Here is a 21308-nt window from a genome sequence, read left to right on the forward strand (position 1 = left end):
CACTGCCCCGGCCCCGCGGTCCGGGCCCCGCCTATTCGTTCTTCAGCCCCTCGGCGATGAGGTTGAGCTCGTAGCACCAGGTCTCGTAGCGATAGGCCACGCGGATCTGGGCCACGTTCGTCTTCCGTATGTCATTGCCATCGGGGCCGTCTTCCTGGTAGTTTTGACCCAGGAACTTCACTTTCTCCTGCCAGAGGCAAAAACAGCGATGCCGACTTCAGACCCCCTGCCCGAGGGAAGCGCTGAGCCCCCGGGCAGAGCTGGTCGCCATTCTCAGGCCGTGGGCAAGGACACCCCAGAAGGAACACACCTCGTGGGACAGGACACACTGCGGGACACCCCCTGTGTGGGACAGGACCCTATCTTCATGGGACAGGACACCCACCTCGTGGGACAGGACACACTGCAGGACACCCCCTGTGTGGGACAGGACCCCATCTTCATGGGACAGGACACACTGCAGGACACCCTCTGTGTGGGACAGGACCCCATCTTCATGGGACAGGACACCCACCTCGTGGGAGGGGACAGACCTCGTGGGACAGGACATACTGCAGGACACTCCTCATGGGATATGAAATACTGCAGAACACCCGGCTTGTGGGACAGGACGCACTGCAGGGCATCCCTCATGTGACAGGACACCCCTCATGGGACAGGACATACTGCAGAACACTCCACATGAGGCAGGACACCTCTCATGGGGCTGGACATCCCTCATGGGACAAGACGCCCACCTCATGGAACAGAACACCCCTCATGGGACAGGACATACTGCAGGACACTCCTCATGAGGCAGGACACCTCTCATGGGACAGGACACCCACCTCGTGGGACAGGACACACTGCAGGACACCCCTCATGTGACAGGACACCCCTCATGGGACAGAACACCCACCTCGTGGGACAGAACACCCACCTCGTGGGACAGAACACCCACCTCGTGGGACATGCCACACTGCAGGATGCTGTTCCTGGCAATCTCACACATGTCACAGGTGCTGAGCTTGAACACCTGGGCAGCAATGGCGTACTCCTCCATGAGGGGCTCCTGCAGCACAGGGTTAGGGGTCAGCAGCTCTGCCAGCACAGTCCATGTTCTGCAGGGGCTGTCCCAGAGCTCACAGAACCACTGAATCATTTGGGCTGGAAAAGCTCTCCAGGATCAAGTCCAATGTTCAACCAACACCCCTATGCCCATTAAACTGTTTCACAAAGTACCATATGTTATCATTTTTTGAAAACTTCCAGGCACCACTGCCCTGGGCATGCTGTTCAGACGCTTGGCCCCTGTTTCAGTGAAGAACTTTTTCCTAATATCCCACCTGAACATCTGCTGGTGTAGAGGGAGATGGCCCAACATATGCTGGATCCTCTATAAGTGCCACTGGCTTCCAAAAACCCAAGGCCCACACAGCACCAGCCCCACAGTCCCAGCCCCAGTGCTCAGCTCACACTGTACCTTGGTGTAGTGAAACTGCATGGGGTCGTCTGTAGAAAGGGACACCATGAGCCCTTTCTGGTGGAAGTCAAGCAGGGGATTCTTGGCATACTCCAGGAAGAGGCTGTTGTTGCTGAGTGGAGACATGGCAATGGGAATTTGGGCAAGGAAGTACAGATACTGCAGCACTGGGCTCTGCAAAGACAAACAGGTACCAAGTTAGGGATAAAGCTGCTGCACCTTCCACCTCTCCAGGGTCACTGCTCAGATCAGGCCAGGTCCCAGCCAGGGAATTGTGTGTGGTGCAGAGATGGGCCAGCCAGCACTCAGTGCTTCAGGCTGAGGAGCTCAAGAGGCCAAGGAGCTGTCTGAGAGCCAATTCAGCTGGCTCCAGTGATAACAAACATACTCTGTGATGAGTCTGGGAGGCTAAACCCCCAAACACTAATTTATTGCTCAGCCACATCCCCAGACATGCCTGGAGAAGCCCAGAGAACCATTTAGCACCTGCCTGCAGCCAGGCTGTGCCAGTGTAAAGCCAGCTACAGGAGGCAGCTGTGAGCACTTCTCCTGCTCTGCCGTGCCTGGGCTGCTCCTGGCAGCCTGCTCCACGTACCTTTTTGAGGTTGAGCCCGTGGGAGATGTTATCAGCTGTCATGAAGGCTGCCAGCAGGTGTGTGATGGCCCCGGCCTCGCCACAGTGCGGGCGGAACAGGAACGTGTTCATCCCACGCTGCCTGGGCACAGGGAAGGAACACTCAGAGCAGACCAACAGCAGGGTTGTGTGGCTGGACCTGACTTCAGGCACAGCTCTGCCCCTACCATGAGTCCCCAGGAATCCAGCTTGACCTAGGAGCACATTGCTCCTTCTCTTCTCTCCTCTGTGTGTGCAATAGATGCATCTCTGCAATCACTCAACTTTCACCCCAGCCCATCACACCTACCGAGGGGTGTCTGGATTGCTCTGGGACATGATGCTCCAAATACAGACTAGGAGAACCCCAGTTCTTCCACACCAACAATCAAAGAGCTGAGGCAAGTCACAAGGCAGCCCCTTGGCAGGTGCCAGGCCTCACCTGCGCAGGTTGTTCAGCACCAGGATGTTGGCATACATGTAGTAGATGTAGTAGGTGTAGGATGGATTCTTCTGGGAAGTCCACTCCTCTGGCTTTGGGCTTTTAGTGCTGAACATGTGTCCACTGTGCTTGGATTCATCATCCACGCTGTCAAAGCCCGTGATCTGCTTGGCAAGGGAACAGAAAAGGTGCATCTCACACTCCCCACCTTGTCATGCCCCACCTCAGCTCACCAGAGCCTGGCTCTGCCCCTGTGCTCCCCAAGGGCAGGGTCAGGCAGGGCTGCAGACCTGGCTCCTCACACCCCCCAAGCACTGTCCAGGACTAGGAGTAAAGCTCACATCTCCCAGGAGATGAGTGGACAGGCATTCACACCCCATAGCAGCCAGCCCAAGGAGTCTGACCCCTCCCCACACTTCTGGCCACATCCCCCCTTCCCCAGAATTGGCCACTGATGGCATTTTCCATGTGCACAAACAGGAATGGGAGTTCTCCCCACTCCTGACAACACCACCAGGTGACACTCACGTGGCGTAGAAAGACACTCAGCTCTTTGTGGGCTTGGGGATTGACAGTGGCCTCAAACACAGGAACAAAGATATATTCCAGCATTTTCCCAAAGTGGGGGAGGAAATTCTTGGACCTGAACACATCACTGTGGACAGAGACAGGGATTGCTAGCAGAAGGACAACACTGTCCCCACAACCCTTTCAGGGATGAGGGAGCTCTATAAGGCACAGTGCTCCCTCAGCCCCACAGCACATACTAAATCCTGGGGACTTGGATCATCCACTTCATGTTGGGGGAATAGACCCGGTGGGTGTTGAACCACTTGGCCAGCTTGGCCCACTCCTCCGGTGACCGCCCGTAGATGGAGAGCCGGGGCTCCGTGTGCTGGTACTTGGCATCCTCCAGGTCAGAGCCAACCTCCTGCAAACCAGAGCACACCATGGCAAGGGAAGCCACAGCAGCAGCACAGCCTCACCCTGCTCTCCTCCCCTCTCTCCATACCTTGATGATGGTAGCAAAGTACTCGCCGTTGATGGCGTTCTCCGTCTTCAGGTAGAGGTCCCGCAGCTCGCTGGCCCCCACGGGGTTGTACTTGTCATTGAACTTGTCGAAGCGCTGGAATGTCTGCCTGCCCTGGAGCAGGGAGGTGAGGCTCAAACACTGCCCTCACAGCTTGGCAGGGAGCAGGGACTGAGCCAAACCACCCAAAATGGCAAAATCAGGACACAAATATTAATGCACATAACAAGTGTGGGTGCACAGGAAAAGGGGAAAACCACAGGGGCAAGAGTGGCCCAAGAGTGATCTTACAGTAAATGTCCTGCCACTTACAGCATGGACATCCAGGGAATCCACTGTCAGGTCGTAGGGCTGCAGTTTGAGCTGCTGGAAGAGCTGTTTCAGGGTGAGCTGTTTGCCCTTGGCGTCATAGACCACACGGTTGGCATCCACAAGGTAGGATTTCTTGATGAAACGCAGAAGGTGCTTCTGGTTCATGCAGGCTGCAGCATGGATGTGCGTGTCCACCTGGGAAAACAGGGACAGCTTCAAGCTGGGATGCTCAGGTAACATCACCAGGGAGGTGAACAAACCCCTCAGGTGAGCAGCAGGGCTCAGCCCAGCAGGTGAACACAGCCAGAGGGCACAACTTTGCCAAGAGCATGGAAAGCAGCACATTCCCATTCACAGGAGCAATGCTGCTGCTACAGACATGGACTCTAACATCCAGCTCTCAGGGAGGGACAGGCACCAGGACAGCTCCTCTCCAGGGTCCCTGGGGCTCTAAGCCGTGCCTTTTACCTTCCTGCAGTTGTAGAAGTCACGGTGGGGGTTGTTCTTCAGCTCCTTCATCTCATCCAACTCATTGAGCATTTCGTGCACTTGGAACTTGGACGAGAGGAACTTGAGGCGCCGGTGACTGTAGGTCTTCCTGGGGAGGGCAAAGGCAGAACAGTCACTGGGCTCCTCACCCCTGCACAGGGACACAGATTTCACCTGGGGAGGAGGAGCCCATGCTGGCCAGTCCTGCTTCCCTGAGGTGCCTCCCTGGGAAGCTGGGCCTGTCTCCAGCCCATGAGTGCTGCTTTGTTTAAGACCCAAGTCAAGAGGGCTGACAAGGGCTGAGGACATTTGGGCAGCCAGGTGTGTCACCAGTGGGTTCCTCCCTCTTCCCAGGAAGGGGAAGGGGCTGCCCTGACCTCCCTCTGCCCACTGATGCAGAGCCAGGTGGGTTGTGCACTTACACAGGCCCCTGTGCAATGAGGACCAAGAGGAAGTTCATGTCATCGATGAAGTGCTCGAGGCTGGGGTAGGGCAGATCCTTTGGCTCATTTCTCTCAGCCGCTGCCTTGTCTGCATAGACATAAACTACCCCATCCTTCATCTGCACATGGTATCCCAGGTCCTCAGGGAGGTTCCCAGTGTCAAAGGGATCCTGTCCATCCTTCACTGGTGGGGTGAACACTGCAGCAAAAGGAGAATTCCATGAGGCTGCCAGCCCAAACCTCCCAGGCCTGCCTTGCTCCCCCACCTCACACAGCAGGCAGGGACACCCCACCACTGTGGCACCAAGGAGGGGCCTGGGCAAGTGCCTTGCACAGCCCTTTCCTGAGCCCTGCCCCATGCTGAAGCAAGAGAAAGCCCCTGGGGTGCCTGGATGTACCTGGGCCAACGTCACTTGGTTTCCAGGTCTCGCCCTCGATGGTGCGCAGGTACTGCGAGGGCGTCTTGGGGAACCGCTGCAGCGACTGCTGCATGTTCTTCTCCCGGATGCACAGCGCCCGGTACAGACCCCTGCACACCACCTCAAAGTCTTCCACTGTCACCTGAAAGGGAGGTGATGCTGAAGGCAACCACACAGCTGGACACAGGTGTGTCCAGGAGACACCCCAGTGCACCCAGGTGGAGGGAGATTTCGGTCACGGCAAGATAAATGTCAAAAAATAGTTTAGGCTGGAAGGGATCTGAAATCTCATCTTGTTCCAGCCTCTGCTGTGGGCAGGGACACCTTGCACTATTCCAGGGTACTCCCAGCCCCATCCAACCTGACCTTGGCCACTTCCAGGAATGGGACAGCCATAGCTTCTCTGGGCAACCTGTGCCAGGGCACCCCCGCAGGGAGGAATTTCTTCCCAGTATCCCATCTAACTCTGCCCTCTGGCAGTGGGAAGCCATTCCCCCTTGTCCTGTCACTACATGGTATTGTAAAAAGTCCCTCTCCAAATTTCTTGTCATATGATATAATCATATCATCTTATATCTCATCTATCTCATCATGTCATATATCAAATCATATCAATGTCCCACTGCTCTGCCTGAGCAGAACAAGGAAGGGATGACAGGCAGAGACCCAGGCAGGACAAAGGGAGGCTCCTGGTTCCAGAACCATTGAATTCTGATGTCATCCCCTCTTATATTCCTCACTGCAATCAGTAATTGACCCTGAAATGGAAGCCAGGCCTGGGAAAACATTAAAGCTATTTTTGGAGCCCAGGCTGAAACTGAAGCAGGAACAACAACATGCACTAACCCTGTGTGTCAATGATTTTTGATTTACTGCACAGACAAGTGTTTTGGGCAGTCAGAAGAGGCTGGAGTGGAGTAGGCTGGGAAACCAGCACTCCCAGCTAGGACAGTCATGGCAGCAGGAGTGTACCCAGTGCCTGAGCAGGGAGGGATTTCCAGATCCCCTCTGCTCTGCAGCTCCAGGCTGAGCAGCCCTCCAGCAGGCTCTTAGAAGCAGCACAAAGGTAAGAGGCTGAGGAGGAGAGGGAGGCAGGATTAGCAGGGGATGTGATAACTGGCTCTGGGTGACCCTGCCTGCACCAGGGCTTGGTGACTTCCCTCAGCCCTTCTGGGATCCTTGGATGTGCACAGACTCAGAGCTGTGTGCAAGCAGAGAGGATGTGACAGAGGGAGCACAGCCTGCCCTGCCAGGCCCTTCCTGAGAATCCCATGGGAATGTGCAGCACCCCACAGCTCCTGCTAAGGAATTCAGCTCTGGATCCCCAGGGATGCAGCAGGGCACCCCCAGATGTTTGTGAGGCACAGACTGAGCTGTGCAGCTGGTGCAGACTCCTGTGCCACTGGCACTGCTGAGGGACAGGCAGGGACCGTGGGGTGGCCAGTATGGAAAGGGAGCAGCCGTGAAGTACCTACCCCAGAGGCATAATCCCCAGTGATCTGCACCCGCTGGAAGTCGGGCACTGCCTTGTACTGGGGGCCCGTGGAGCTGGGCTCGTCACTGGGAGCCGGGCTGGGCGCGGACATCGGAGCCGTGGGCGGTGCCACCACCGTGGTCTGCATGCGGAGCAGCTTCTTCCTGCTGCACGGGAAAGGCTCAGGCAAACAGCCACACACAGCTGCAGGGCCAGGGACACTTCCCACAGCCGTGATCCAGCTGTGCACAACACGATCCAGCTGTGCACAACACGATCCAGCTCACTGGTGATTCCTGAGCACAGCACAAAGCTGTGACCCAGCTCACTGGTGGACTCTGAGCACCTTAACCAGGTGCTGCCAGAAGCAGCACACAGAATAGCCACAGGCTTTGGAAAGTTGCATCTTTCCAGAATGTCCAATTCTCCCTCCCCAACATCTGTGTGGCCATGGCTGTGCTGACACCCAGGGAAAGGCCAAGGGTGTCTTTCTGTCCAACAGTGCAAACAGTTGGAGAGGAAATCCTGGAGTACCTGACAGATGCCCTGGGATTATCAAGGATTTGTTCCACAGGTGTGGTGAGCTGTGCCCAAGGGCCTTGATTCACATCTCCCCTGTGTGCTGTGGCCAGGAGGTGCAGGCTGTGCCCCTCTCCTTGCCCAGGCTCCTGGGAACTCACCGCTTTTCCACTGTGGCACTGGTCTCCTGGAGCATCATGTGCAGTGTCATTTCCTGGCGGGAGATGGGGCAGATCTCTTCCACATCGAAGTGAGAGATTTCCCCCCTGACCTCCTCATCCTTCACCTCGGAGGCAAAAACCTTCTCGGCGAAGGAGCGCAGGGACTCGTCCATCTCTGCAAAGAGCAGTTCAGTGTCCCACAGGGAGCTGATTCCAGCCTCTGGAACAGGCAGGGGCCCCTTGCAGCTCCATGCTCAGCTACCATTTCCACATGGCCCCCACAGCCACCTCTTGAATTTGCAGCAGGGCTGGGCCACACCTGGTGGGCTGGAGACAAACCTTGATGCCCCCAGCACAGCAGGAAAAGTAAATACAGTCCAAGAGTGCTGCCAAAAGGCCCAGGGAGAAGCAGGTCCTTGAGAAGGGCAGCTATGGGAGCATGCACTGGGTGGAAGAGGGGAAAGCTGGCAGAGCTCTTGCAGCTCCAGGGAGCCCAAAATCTACAGTCAGGGGGAAGGCAGAGGTCTGGATGGGGGCAGAGCTGGCAGCCCGAGCACTCAGCTCCCACCATCCCAGAGCAGCCAGGGACCCCAGCTGGGCACTCCCAGCCCACCTTTGCTTCGTGCACTGACACAGTGGTGCTTTATGGAGGAGGACAAGGAAGGTTAAAAGCCCTTCCATTGCCAAGAGAACACCATAAAACAAGAACCCAAGGGTTCTGCTGGCAGCCACTCCCAGAAGCAGATGTTTGCATGGCAGCACAGGGGCACTGACAGAGGTTTTGACAGCTCAGCACGAGGCAAGGTGAGGATCAGTGCCCAGGGATGGACCTCACCATCGAGTGTCACACAGGACATGGTCACAGGTGAGGAGCAAAGCGGAGCAAAGGGCTCTCAACAGCACTCAGAGTGCCAGAATGACCTTTAACAAATTGCATATTTTGGTGCTGTATCAAAGGGCAGAGCTGGCACTGGCAGGAACTAGCACTTCCCCAGCAGCTAAAGGATCACCATGATCCTGATCTACATGATCTACATGAGCTACATGACCATGTAACTGCTTGGTTCCAGTGATCATGTCTAGGCAGTAACACAGCAGAGCATAGAGAAACCCAGCAATACTCACGTTTTTGTTCTGCTGTTTGAGATAAAACAGAGACAAAATAAAAGTTGTTGTGATCAGCCCTTCAAAATCTGAGCCTTTCTGCCTTATCACCTCCTCAGTCTTTAAAAAGGGATTAGCAAAGTACAAGTTTAGCCAAAGCCTTCCACACCTTCCTCTTGTAAAAGAATCATAGAGTGGTTTGGGTTGGAGGGGACCTTAAAGCTCATCTGATGGGCAGGGACACCTTCCCCTGTCCCAGGCTGCTCCAAGCCCCATCCAGCCTGGCCTTGGGCACTGCCAGGGATCCAGGGACAGCCACAGCTGCTCTGGGTACCTGTGCCAGGGCTTCCCCACCCTCACAGGGAGGAATTTCTTCCCAATATCCCATCTAACTTCACCCTCCTTTGGCTTAAAACCATTCCCCCTTTGTCCTGTCATTCCCTGCTCTTCTGAGAAGTCCCTCCAGCCTTCTTGCAGCCCCTTTAGATACTGGAAGGAAAAGGCAGAGAAGAAGCTGTCACTTTGAGGAACACAAAGAGGGAGTTGCCTGTCCCATGACAGAGCCTCGGTGATGCCTCAGTGTGGAACCAAACCCCCCTGCAAGTCCATCCCGCACACCCACCCCAGGGTGGCTCTGGCACAGCTCCTGCCTGGCACAGCCCCTGATTTCCCTGCAGTGCCCATTCTCTGGAGCCCAGATCCTCTCACTCCACACCACCAGAGCCTGACAGGTACCAGTCCTGTGCTAAGGCTGAGCTGGCCTGGAGGGCTCTCCCTGCACCTGCAGGGACACAGGGAGGGCAGCACAGCCCCCTGCTGCTCACCAGGCAAGCAGGTATTCCAGAGCACCAGGCTTTGCTATTTTTTTGCCTTTGACTCGCCCTCCTTTGTGGCCCTCAGGATGGGTGATGATTTCAGAGATGCTGAGTTCCATCCCCCTGTGCTCACAGCTCCCCTTATTCCCCAAGAGGATCAGAGAGCTGAGACACTGCACAGACCCTCCCTGCTGGTCAGCACGGTGCCAGCAGCACTCTGAGGGTGCAGCCCCTGCCCTTTGCACTGACCCAGCAGTTCAGGCTGCAGCTCTGGCATCACAGCTGCTGACTTCCCAAAGCCCAGCCTGCTGAACACAACACTCCAGAACCCTGACTCCACGGATTCATTTGCCAGCAAAGCATCCCAGAAATGTTTCGTTTGACCTTTCACCTCTTTAGTGGATGGAAATTACACTCAGCAAGGTTCACAGCCTCACACTGATGGTGCAGGGCCAGGCTTTAGCAGCAGCTTCATGTGCTAGGACAGTGTCTCACATCACAGCCCTGCAATCCCAAGCACGCTCCTATCAGGGCTGCTTGGTGCTGGTATCACTCAGGGCTCTGCAGTCACCTGCCACACGTCCCTCTGCACTGCCCTGCAGAGCCTGGCTGGCCCTGCTCCTGCTGCCCAGCTCCTGCTCCCATCCCCTTGGGGCTGCAGCTCCCCACATCTGAGCTTCACCAGCTTGGACAGAGATTCCTGAAATCCCTCTGAGCCCTTCCCCAGGGATTTAATGATCTCATTACAGGACACACTACACTGCAGGAGAGATTTGTTCCTTCAGCACAAGCAGAGCAAGATTTAAACAAGAACACAATTTCCTTACTGCACTATCCAAAACCATCTCCAAGCAGGAAGAAAAACGCCCAGAGGTCCCAGTGAGGTCCCCTGGACACCACACATGCAAATCCCTGAGGCTGTGGGCCTGGAACCTGCCCTGGGGCTCCTTGGCTCTCACTTGGCTTTCGGACCTACCTGGAATTCTCACCCGCGACATCTCAGCAGCGTTTCAGAGCCTCAACAGCACCCCAGAGTCCACGAGCACAAGGGGCCAAGTGACTGCCTGGCAACCCAACACTAATTTTACTGCTTTCCCTTCCCTGTAATCAGACCCTCCCACTCTAAAAGGAGAGTGGAAATCAACTCTGGAACTATTTAAAGTGCAGCCACAAGCACTTGCACTGAAACAGGTGAAAGCAGGGCTCAAGTTCAATGAATGTTTTTCTTTAAGTCACATTTGTATTTTAAATTCTGTGGAGTGTCACCTGGTGTCTGGCCAGATTTCTGCCTTCCAGGGCAGCTGCAACTTTCTAATGTGAACTGTGGAATTCAGCATTTTAAGAAAGACTAACCCTGATGCCTTCTGTGCTGAACCAAAGGTTTAAAGGAAATTTCAAATCAGAACAGGGGCTGTGGATAGGTACAAACCTTGTGCTCTCACCTGAGATGTTCAGAGACTTTTCCTGAGGGAGGGATCAGTCTGAAAGCCTGGATTTTATCAGACGTCCTCACTTCTTCCCAGCTGAATCCAACAAATAAAAGGAAAGCGGAAGGAGCCACAGATTGTTCCTGAGCTTTCCAGGAGCTGCCTTTTTCAAGCTTTGTGTCCTAATGTTGATCTGATAATCAGTTCTGCATGTGCTGAACCACAACCAAGGTGTATCTCACCTGCTGAGAGAGCAGCTCTCAGTCAAGCCCAAGGTGAGTCAGGGAACTCCTGCCTTAAGCTCGGGTCTGGCAGAGCAGTCTCAGCTTAGGAGGCTCCTCCTGGCTTCATCTGAAGCAGGTTTCCAGCATATTGGGTTTGAGGGCTGTACCCTCCTTGAGGGTGTCCTCAAACCTCCTTCAGATCTCACCTGCAGCAGGGAAACACCTCCTGTGTGAAGAGAAAGGCAGAATTTGTTGTGTCCTGCGTGTTGCCAGAATAACTCTGAGCTTCTGATTCAGATTCCTGGTGGGAAGTGGTGAGACTGAGCAGGTCAGGAGGATAAAATAGTTTTGATGTGAAACAGTCTTTCCTGTTTGTGTGTGCTTCAATTCTTGATGGTGTGGAAAAGCTGCCCTGGAATAGGACAAAGCATTTGGGCAGAGCTTGGCTCTGGTTTAAAGGGTGGCTTTGGTCAGAGCATTGAAGGGAACAGAAAAACCACCTGGAACAGCCCCCATTATTTGGAATTATATCTGCATCCATATGTGCCACGTTTTGCAGGAACAGCCATGGAAAGGTCTTGTCCAAGAAGAAGGCTGGAATGGGTGAGAGAGTCACCTGCACAAATAAAATAAAATACAGAGCTGGAAATAACAAGCCATGGATTTTGTCCTTAGGAGCACAGGAATTTTGTGGCACAGCTTCTCCAGCTGAGATAATTTCCACAGCATCCAGAAAGTCTCTGGAAGAGATGTGCCCACTATGTGATGGGCACAACTTTGAAACAAGCAGGGTGACAATTGAGAAATTCTCTAGAATTTAGGGAATTTTATTCCTCCTTCCCTCTTACTCCCCAAGAACATAAATTTCCCTCCCTCCAACCTGCAGAGGTGCAGCACCAGGGCAGAGCTGGGATGTTGGTACAGCTTTGGTCTCCCTCTCATGCTGATAAAACCTTCAGGTTCTGAATTCTCTTGCTCTCACCCATCCCCAAGTTTGAGTCTCCACACCACATTATTGTTTAGCTGTTTCATTCCAGGTCCATAAAATCTGTCTCCTGCTTGTTTGCTCTCCCACAATGACCTTATCTGCCCCTAACCCTCCTTGGGATCCTGGGCTTCACATCTGAAACCAAAAATAACCTTTAGGATGCAGAGGTCATCTTCCTCAAGAGAAGGTCTTGATCATCTTCTGATCCCTCAGCTTTTTTAATCCCAGGGTGAGCTTGGGTGGGCTCATGGTGGAAATCTGAGTAAAGCCTGGGTACACACTGTGCTAAAGTTAGATCCAGGGCCTGTACAAACTCAAGGGCTGACCCAAAGAGCCTCTCTTCCCACTCTTTTTCAGCTGGAAAGTGAGTGGTTCACACCCAGAGGCTTTGGAGTGGCTCTAATCCCCCACATTTTACCTCTGAGCTGCCTCATTCTGCCCATCCCCAGCCAAGGCAGGATGGTTGGACCTGCCAGAAATTTGGCAGCTTGGGTTACTGAGCAGGACTTCCTCCACAGCACAGGGTGCTGCCCAAACAGGGGAAGCTTTGCTAGAAAATGGTTTAAATTCCTCAAGAGGAGGAGCATGAACAGAGAGGGGTCTCACCAGGGCCTTTGATCAACTCACCCAGCACTGGGGGAACCCTCAGCAAATTCTTCTCTCCCCACCTTGCTCTGCCATCCCCTGATCCACATCCACAGATCCCCCAGGGCTGCTGCAGTCAGCCTCTGCTCCAGGGCACACCCAAAATCATTCCTCAGCAGGGAGCTCCTTTGCAGGACCAAGCTGGGAACAAACCCACTGCAGGGAAACCTTCCCAGCAAGCCAAGAAACCTTTGGGATTTACCCCCACCCAAACTCAGGGTGTGATTCCTTGGGACAGGCAGTGACTGCTGCAGCCAAAGGGCAGGAGCTCTGTGTCCCTGCTCCTGGGGTCTGTTTTTAAATTCCTGACACAACAGCCAGGTTGGACTGCAGGTTTCAGCTGCCTGACACACATCTGAGGAGAAATACCCTTGAAGCACATTTACTGACTGTGTGGGCTGACACAATTTCCCTTCTTGCAGGAGGTAAGGCAACAGGGAGGAATTTTAGAAGACTGAATCAAGCAATTTAAAAGCCTAACAGATCATGATTTGGGCACAGCAGTAACTTAATAGCTGGTTTTGCCATTGGAATATCAAGTAAAGAAGCCTGAGGGACCCCACAGCACACGAGATTCAGCAGCAGCAAGATGCAGATTGGTGAAGTCATTAAACCTGGACTCTGCACCAAGCTCTCAAGGCCACTCTCACTGCTCATGGATGCTCTAGGGCACATCTGGGACAGAGCTGACCCTGCCCCACGACAGAATGGAGTAAATCCCACCCACAGACAAAGCACAGGGCACTGTGATAAACCTCCTGTAACCCACTCATGGATCCCCTGCCCAGAACCCAAAGAAAACAACCAAAGAATTCAAAGTTTATTCTTTAAAAAAGTTATTTAAGAAGCAAAATAATTTACTTCAAACCAAAAGAGATGCATTATTGAAAGCAAATAATTAAACAAAGTAACAACAAATTAGCCCTTGGGTTAAAAATCCAGATCCCAACATTTCCCAAGCATCCTGAGGGTTACACACAGGCAGACACTCAAGGTTTGGGGATTTTGAGGAGCACACACAGGTCAGAATGGGACTCAAACTTCCACTGCTCTCCTTCCCCCACAGGCCTGAGGCTGCTTGAAATCCAATTCTAAGTCTGAGCTGTACTAAAAATGATGGCAGCTTAAACATCCTGATTAAAATCCAAAGTCCTAGCAAGGCCAAGGGCAGGATCTGAGCAGGGCTGGGGACCCAGAGAGGAACAAGCCCAGAGCTCCAGAGGCTCCTTGCAGAGCTCAGCCCCAGCAACAGGAACATCTGTTACAGTCATTGGCACTTGGAGGTTCTGAACAGCAGCTTTACCCTTTTTTAACATTTTACCTCAAAAGTTGTTCATGTCTGTTGTGCCCAGTCAGGGCAGTGAAATCAGCCTGGCACTAGTGCAGAGCTGTGCTGTTCTCAATAACAATATTTGGACCAAATCTGCTAAACCACCTTTTCCAGGGACCTGTCTTGTGCAAAACCTTCTGTGCTTATCTTCTAAATAATTTTCCCAAAAGTTCACAGGGTTTTCTCCTTCCAGTCCTTTGCTGCCACCAAACCCAGAGGTCTCTGAGACAGCTGGAAACAAATCACAACCATTCAGTTCACACTCCTGACCAGTACAACACCCTGATTTTGTATTTTTTGTTTTTTGCTGGATTTGGAACTACACTGCTGGAGATGGGATCACCTGTGCAGGTCAGCTCTGCAGCATCCTAAAAACTGAAAAAATCCTAAAAATCCTTCTAAAGGCTCCAAAGGTGACACTAATAGAGATCTATCCTTTCTCCCTGTTCAGGTTTTACAGAGCCCAAGAGAAAGGGAACAGCAAAGAGAAGCAGATGCATTTTCCAGTCAGTTCCCACACATTTCTGAGAATTCCCAGCTTTTGGAGCTACAGCTGGTACATTTTAATGCCAGCCAGAGCACACTGAGCAGTGTGGAGCATTGCTATGATGAACCTCCACCTAAATAATTCTCCAGGCTGACCACACAGCCTTTAAACATCCAATGCCAGAGGCTTCCCATGAGCCATGCTCCTAGCAATCCTGCTGGCCAGGAAACAAATTCCTGCATTTCCCACGAAATCAAACCCCATCCACAGACCTGGATGTCAGAATGTCACCTTTCAGTGTCCTCACAAACTCCACACTGCCCCTTCCTGCTGGCTCTGTGTGAGCAGATGTGCATCCCAAAAGCTTTTCCTCATGTCCCAGGGCTGTTTTTATGAACCCATGTGCCACACAGCTCTTCAGGAGCAGACCCTCAACTCCTGCCACAGGGAAGACTTTCACAGAAAACTCATCCTGACAAAGCTTTCTCAGCCTGGCTGTGCATTGGTGGCAGTTCTGTCAGGTTTAACCTGCAGCAGGATGAGATCAGCATGGAATGGTTTGGGCTGGAAGGGGCCTTAAAGCTCATCCCATGGGACACCTTCCACTGTCCCAGGCTGCTCCATCCTGGCCTTGGACACTTCCAGGGATGGGGCAGCTGCTCTGGGCAACATCAAACAAACTGAATTTGAGCCACCAGCTAATGGCCCCCACAATTCTGCCCACCACTGTGTGTATATTGCTGGAAAATAATATTTTACAGTAATTTTTTTGCGGGTTTAATTCTTATCAGTCACGTCAGTCAAAGTCAAAATAAATTGAAAGAAGTATTTATAAGGATTATCACAGATAAAGAAAATGTGATGCAGACTGATGCTCTTCATTCCCAGAAGAGAATTAAGACTGTAAGTAGTGAAGGAAGCAATATTAAAAGGAAAAAATTCTTCTCTGTTTACTGATTTTTCTAATGTCCATTTGAAACTGAGCACTCCAAATGAAGATGTGTGACTGACACCAACAACCTGAAACTGAGCCTGGCTCTGACCAAATGCTCCCTCTGTTGGCTGAGGGCTCCTTCCTTCCACAGGGGAGGGAATTCAGCTGCCCTGGCCCAGCACAGGACAGAACCCAGCCCCAGCACTCAGGGAGCAGGGCAGGAGGCAGCACTGAAGGAGCACTGGGGTCCTGCAGCACTGAGCACATCTGGGATTTGTTCTGGGGAGAACTGCTCAGCTCCCAATTCCCTCAGCTGGAGGCTGCCAGAGCAAGCCCTGAATTCCCACCAGCCTGTCCCACACCTCCTGTGCAGCCATCCCTGAACTCAGTTCCTCATTTTGCAAGGATGCTGCAATCAGGTGTCTGTGGCAGCTCTCAGCCTTCTCCCCTTCATCACACAACCCCAGAATGGTTTGGGTTGGAGGGACCTTAAAACTCATCCAGTTCCACCCCTGCCATGGCAGGGACACCTTCCCCTGTCCCAGCTGCTCCAAGCTGCATCCTGCCTGGCCTTGGACACTGCCAGGGATGGAGCAGCCACTTTCTGCACCCCTAACAGAGTTCAACCCCACCCCCCCACACTCCCTCCCTGACAAGGAAACTCCAACTACATTTTACAGTCTAGAGACATTTTGAAGAGACTCTTTACAGTCTGTGGTAAGAAAATAATTCAGAATAAAACAATTTGTAAGTCACAGAGAGAGCTGAATAGCAGCTGTCCAAAGCAACCTCCAGTTACCAGATTAATTAGTGAGAAGCTGCCCAGAAATGTTGGCAGTTCATGTTAAAAATGAACAGCTGACAGGTTTGGTCCAACTTGGAAGAGATCTGAATGCTGCAGGAAAACAATACAGAATATAAACTGTTCCACCCACAAAGAAAGTAAAACACAGATGCAGTGTGTCCCCTCCCTTGTCCAAGAGTCTCACAAGTGCCTGCTGGACCTTCCAGCCTCCAAATTCCTGCTGGAGGATCCTGGCAGGCACACATCACCCACACCACACTTGCCTGCTTGAGACAATGAGCTCCCAAGAAATTCCAATCCTTGGGGTTTTCCTCAACCCAAGGGACAACTTGAAATCTTCTTAGCAAACAGGCACTTAGCTAGGAAAGGTTTTCCTTTTTATTACAGAAATGGAGGATCGGGTAGGTGGCACTCCTGGCACTGGAGATGTTGCACTTTTGCTGTACAGGTGCACAGAGAGCAGACACCCAGCTGAGAGGGGACAGGGCACTCCTGGTGGCACAACCCCGTGTGACATTGCTCTGTGCCACTCCTCTGACAGCACTGCACGGATTCCAACAGACAGGGGACACACAGCACTTCTAGCTTTTACTCTAGAGGTAAAGTGTCATCTTTTTCACAGCATTTAGTCTCTATAGTTCACTTTTGTGACTGGTTTTCTTCTTGAACAAACCCAGGTGACACAGTGAGGAAAGAATCCCAGCACATCCAGAGATGCTGCTGCTCCAAGAGCTGAGCAGGGAGGTAGATGCCATGGATGTTCTCTTCAGATGGAGCATGGAGAAGGATCTTGTGCTAATTAACTCTGCTGTTAATTAGAGTCTGTCACTGGCACCGAAACACTGCAGGCATCAGCAGGAGGCAGCACAGGAGATCGAGGCTCATCCAGCAGCTGCACCTGAACCACATTTTCTTGGCATCTGGAACAGAAAGGCACCTCCAATTAGCACCTCCAATTAGCACTAATTAGCTCTGTCCCACTCTGGGGTGGATGAGCAGTGCAAGTTCTGTCTGCCTGTTTTCACAGCATCTTTCAGGGAATTGTTGAGAGGAATTTCCCTCAGCTGGGAAGTCAGATTTCATTATTTGCACCATTTTATTTGGTTACTCCTGGAATCAGCACATTCCAGAGGAACACAGCTCATGAGTCAATCACTCAGCAGCACAGCTGTGCACACCCCTCTTTCAAGGTGTTTCTTCAGAAATTACACATTCTCCAAACAGTCCAAATGGCTTCCCAAAGGAAGGAAACAAAGGAATGACACACTGAAATCAGAGGAAATCATGGAATGTTTCAGGTTGGAAGCAGCCTTAAAGATCATCTTGTTCCATCCACCCATCAGCCAAAAGGATGACATGAATGAAAACTCCTTTTCTTAAGTTTTGTCACCAACTTAGAGGGAAATTTTTATTTTTTGAGCATTAAAACATTGTAGGATCCAAATCTCTGTGAATCCATAGGTTGTTTAATAGGGGAAAACCCCACCTACAGCACCCAGCATTTCTAAGCCACACTTCTCAGCTGCTGGGAGGCAGAGACAAGAAGGCAGTGTTGGAGGGGAGGTCCAGCTCACCTTTTCACATGACAAGGCAGGACAATCCCATGCAGCCCTGGTTCCCATCCTCGCTGCTGTTGAGCTTCTTCATCCGGTACTGCCGGATCTCTCTCACCAGGGTGTAAAAAGCATCTTCCACACCCTGAATGCAAACACAGGGCCAGGCATTTTCTTCCTTGAAGCTTTTGAAATCACTGATCTGCCCATCCCAGAACCCCTTAATGGATTTTTTAACCCAATTCTACAGGAAGAGCAGCACCAAACTTATCCTGTGGTTCCCAAGAGGAAGAAACTCGTGTGGATGTCCCAAAGCCTCTCCTCACCCTCCTGACTCCTCCTGGGGTAACAACCACTCAAATCAACATGGAAAACTATCTCAGGGAGGAGACAAGCTACTCCTTGCCTAATTTTAGAATTCTTAGAATTCAGCTCTTTAGGATTTTCTGGCAGCTGCCCTGCCCTGTTCCCCTGCTGGCTGACCAGGCCCAAGGAGCCTCTGGAGAAGCCCATTAGTCCAGACTGGGGAATTGTGTCTGCAATCATAATCTGCTAATTGGCTTTCATTAACGAGCCAAGAGAACCAAGCAGGTCTGGGGTGAGCAGGCTCAGCCTCTGACACTCCCCAGAGAGAGCAGCTGAAACTCTGCTGCTCCTCCTGCCAGCACTGAACAGTGCTGAACTTGGCTGGAATCACATTTTTAACAGAATCTGAAGCAGTACAAAGTAGCTGGGTTTCTTTTTATTCTGTGTGTTTTGTGAGAGTTTAACATAAGATATTTATTAATTAAAATGTGGTTTTAGTTTAAGACATAAGTATTATTTTTAGGAATTATTTTGCAGGCATGTTTCTTATTGGGAGGTTTTTTTATGGTTTTGGGGGTTTATTAAGAGGGGGTTTTGGTGGTTGTATTTATTGAGTGCTTTGATAGTAAAGGTGATTTTCTTTTGAACTTTTTTTGGACAGGTGCTATTTTTTCTTGTTCCATAATTTTCCACAAAACCACTGTGGGTCTCTTTATCTCTACATTTACTAGTTTTAGTTATGCTTATTATTTTGAGTATTTTTTTCCCTAGTGAGGTTTTAAGTTTTATTTAGTAACTTCAGAGGAGTTGAATTTTTTTTATTCTCTATGTTATTTATCAACATGACCCATTTGAAATGAAGTCAGGACAAGTCTGAAGCAATTCCTGCACTGACCCAGCCCAGAACTCTTTCAAGCTGAGTGGGGAAATAAAAGCTAAAAACTGTAAAGGGATTGAAAAAAAAAGCTTCTCTTGTAAATAAGGCAAAAGCCTGGGGGAAAATGTCATTGCTGCATTCTCAGGAAGACCCTGGGGGAGCCCTCACCTGTCTGGTTTTTGCAGAGGTCTCTATGAAGGGGATTCCGTAGCTTTTTGCCAATTCTTGGGCCTGTTTTGTGTCCACTGTTCTCGTGGGCAGGTCACACTTGTTCCCCACCAGCACCATGGGCACGTCATCTGAGTCCTTCACTCTCTTGATCTGTTCTCTTTAGGAAAACAAATTAAAAAATTAAAAATTAGGGAATATTTTCTCAATATAAAATCTGGTTTAGTTCAGTATTCAAACAACCTTGTGCCACAAAAACACATTAAAGGCTCAGGGGGTCAGCAGGATGGCCAAGCACTTTGTACACTTCATTTTCTGTCCATGGATAACTCACTCTGGATTTCTCCCCCATTTTCTGAAAGAAGACATTCTGTAGCTGTAAATGGCATCTGATTCACAGAAACCCAGAACAGCTGGGGCTGGAAGAGCCCTCTGGACATCACCCAGCCCAACCCCTCTGCCAAGGCAAGGCCACCTGGAACAGGTAATCACATCCTGCTGGGTTTGGGATGTGTCCAGACAGGGAGACTCCACAATTCCCTGGGCAGCTGCTCCAGGGCTCTGCCACCCTCAGAGAAAGTTTTTCCTCATGTTGAGGTGAAACTTCTTATGGTTTAGTTTATGGCCACTGCTCCTTGTCCTGTCCCTGGGCACCATGGAAAAAAATCTGACATTGTTCTCTTGGCACCCCTTGGAGATATTTATATGGACTGATGATATGATTAACACAAAAAAACCCTAAAAACCATCCCAAGTCTTAACTGACTAAAGGTGGTGACGAGGCCCTGGCACATCCCAGAGAAGCTGTGGCTGCCCCTGGGTCCCTGGAAGTGTCCAAGGCCAGGCTGGACGGGGCTTGGAGCACCCTGGAGTAGTGGAAGGTGGGTGGGGCTGGATGAGCTTTAAAGTCTCTTCCAACCCACCCCAGCCTGTGATTCTCTGCACTGGCACAGCACAGTGACAAAACTTCCTGAAAGAAGTGGGAGATGTAATATTTGTTACTGAGCCTTCACTGAGCCTTCACTCTGCCAGCGTCCCACCCTGTCCCTGTGCTCCTGCAGGGGGGCAGCACCTGTAGAGGTTGATGTCGGCGAAGGATTTGCTGTTGTTGATGGCAAAGACGCAGAGGAAGCCCTCCCCTGTCCTCATGTACTGGTCCCTCATGGCGCTGTACTCCTCCTGCCCCGCCGTGTCCAGGATGTCCAGCAGACACGTCTCGCCATCGATCACCACCTGCTTGCGGTACGAGTCCTGCAACACACGGGGAGTGAGCGCTGCCCTGCTCCTGCGGCCAGGGCACGGGGCAAAGAGAAACAGAAGAATAAAAACACAGGAGGAGCTTTTCCAGCTGTTCCTCAGGAGCTGTGGCTGCCCCTGGATCACTGGCAGTGTCCAAGGCCAGGCTGGATGGGGCTTGGAGCAGCCTGGGACAGTGGAAGGTGTCCCTGCCATGGCTCCTTCTGACCCAAACCAGTCTGGATTTTGTGATTCTCATCCATCTCTAATGAAAAACGACCAATATCTAAAACTACAGTATTTTAAATATTACCCAAAGGATCCCATTTTAAACCACGCCCAAACTATCCCATTTTAAATGACTCTAAGCCCACTCATCCTTTGTTACAAAACACAGAACTCCCGTTGCTTTAAAGAAATCCCTCAAAAGGACAAGAAAAAAAAACCCCTATCATAAACACCGTCCCTGTGAGCAGAACCCACGCCCTGCACAGACCGTGCCGGCCCTTTTGGGTCGCCCGTGTCCGCTTCAGGAAGGCCGGGGCAGAACGGGCCGGGCTGGGGGAGCTCGGGGCGCCTCCGCTCCCGGCCCGGCCCGGGCAGCGCCCTCGGCACCGGAGCCTCCCCCGCGCCCCTCCCGGGCCCCGAGCCCCGCACCTCGATCGTGGGGTCGTACTCGTCCACGAAGTGGTTCTGGATCAGCTGGATGGTCAGCGCGCTCTTGCCCACGCCGCCGGCGCCCACCACCACCAGCTTGTACTCGGTCATGGCCCCGCGGCCTCGCCGGGCCCGGCCCGGCCCCGCCGCCGCCGCCGCCCCGCGATCGCCCCGCGCCGCTTCCGCCTCCCGCCCGCGCGTCACCGCCCGCGCCGCTTCCGCACACGCGACACGGGCGCGACACGGCGGGACAGCGACAGACACGAGAGGGACACGGGAGGGACAGGGACAGACATGGGACAGACACGGCGGGACAGCGACAGACACGGGAGGGACACGGGAGGGACAGGGACAGACATGGGACAGACACGGCGGGACAGCGACAGAC

General features: G+C 52.3%; 2 protein-coding genes across 2 annotated transcripts; both read right to left on the bottom strand.

Annotated features, from left to right (window-relative positions):
• Nucleotides 1–3: 3 nt before the first annotated feature.
• On the bottom strand, nucleotides 4–7537 carry AMPD1 (adenosine monophosphate deaminase 1). The gene is made up of 14 exons (XM_033080009.1): nucleotides 7365–7537; nucleotides 6686–6851; nucleotides 5190–5352; nucleotides 4771–4990; nucleotides 4328–4457; nucleotides 3860–4054; nucleotides 3530–3661; nucleotides 3285–3448; nucleotides 3046–3172; nucleotides 2518–2681; nucleotides 2058–2178; nucleotides 1463–1636; nucleotides 941–1051; nucleotides 4–187 (listed from the first exon to the last, which is right to left on the bottom strand). The coding sequence occupies exons 1-14, from the start codon at nucleotides 7535–7537 to the stop codon at nucleotides 32–34; spliced, it is 2196 nt and encodes a 731-aa protein (XP_032935900.1). The 3' UTR covers nucleotides 4–31.
• A 5837-nt stretch (nucleotides 7538–13374) lies between these two features.
• On the bottom strand, nucleotides 13375–21095 carry NRAS (NRAS proto-oncogene, GTPase). Its single transcript, XM_033080010.2, has 5 exons — nucleotides 20921–21095; nucleotides 20100–20278; nucleotides 19028–19187; nucleotides 17698–17821; nucleotides 13375–17043 (listed from the first exon to the last, which is right to left on the bottom strand). The coding sequence occupies exons 1-4, from the start codon at nucleotides 21029–21031 to the stop codon at nucleotides 17702–17704; spliced, it is 570 nt and encodes a 189-aa protein (XP_032935901.1). The 5' UTR covers nucleotides 21032–21095; the 3' UTR covers nucleotides 13375–17043; nucleotides 17698–17701.
• Nucleotides 21096–21308: the final 213 nt, after the last annotated feature.

This window comes from Catharus ustulatus, chromosome 25 (assembly GCF_009819885.2).
Source record: "Catharus ustulatus isolate bCatUst1 chromosome 25, bCatUst1.pri.v2, whole genome shotgun sequence".
NCBI lineage: Eukaryota > Metazoa > Chordata > Aves > Passeriformes > Turdidae > Catharus > Catharus ustulatus.

Coding starts and splice junctions, on each gene's coding strand:
- AMPD1 (XM_033080009.1), bottom strand. CDS start 7,537: ATGGACGAGTCCCTGCGCTCCTTCGCCGAGAAGGTTTTTGCCTCCGAG. Junction 4,458..4,770: donor CTCATTGCACAGGGGCCTGT/GTAAGTGCACAA, acceptor TGCCCTCCCCAG/GAAGACCTACAGTCACCGGC. Junction 1,052..1,462: donor TGCAGTTTCACTACACCAAG/GTACAGTGTGAG, acceptor CCTGTGCTGCAG/GAGCCCCTCATGGAGGAGTA.
- NRAS (XM_033080010.2), bottom strand. CDS start 21,031: ATGACCGAGTACAAGCTGGTGGTGGTGGGCGCCGGCGGCGTGGGCAAG. Junction 20,279..20,920: donor AGTACGACCCCACGATCGAG/GTGCGGGGCTCG, acceptor CGTGTGTTGCAG/GACTCGTACCGCAAGCAGGT. Junction 17,822..19,027: donor CCTCTGCAAAAACCAGACAG/GTGAGGGCTCCC, acceptor GTTTGCATTCAG/GGTGTGGAAGATGCTTTTTA.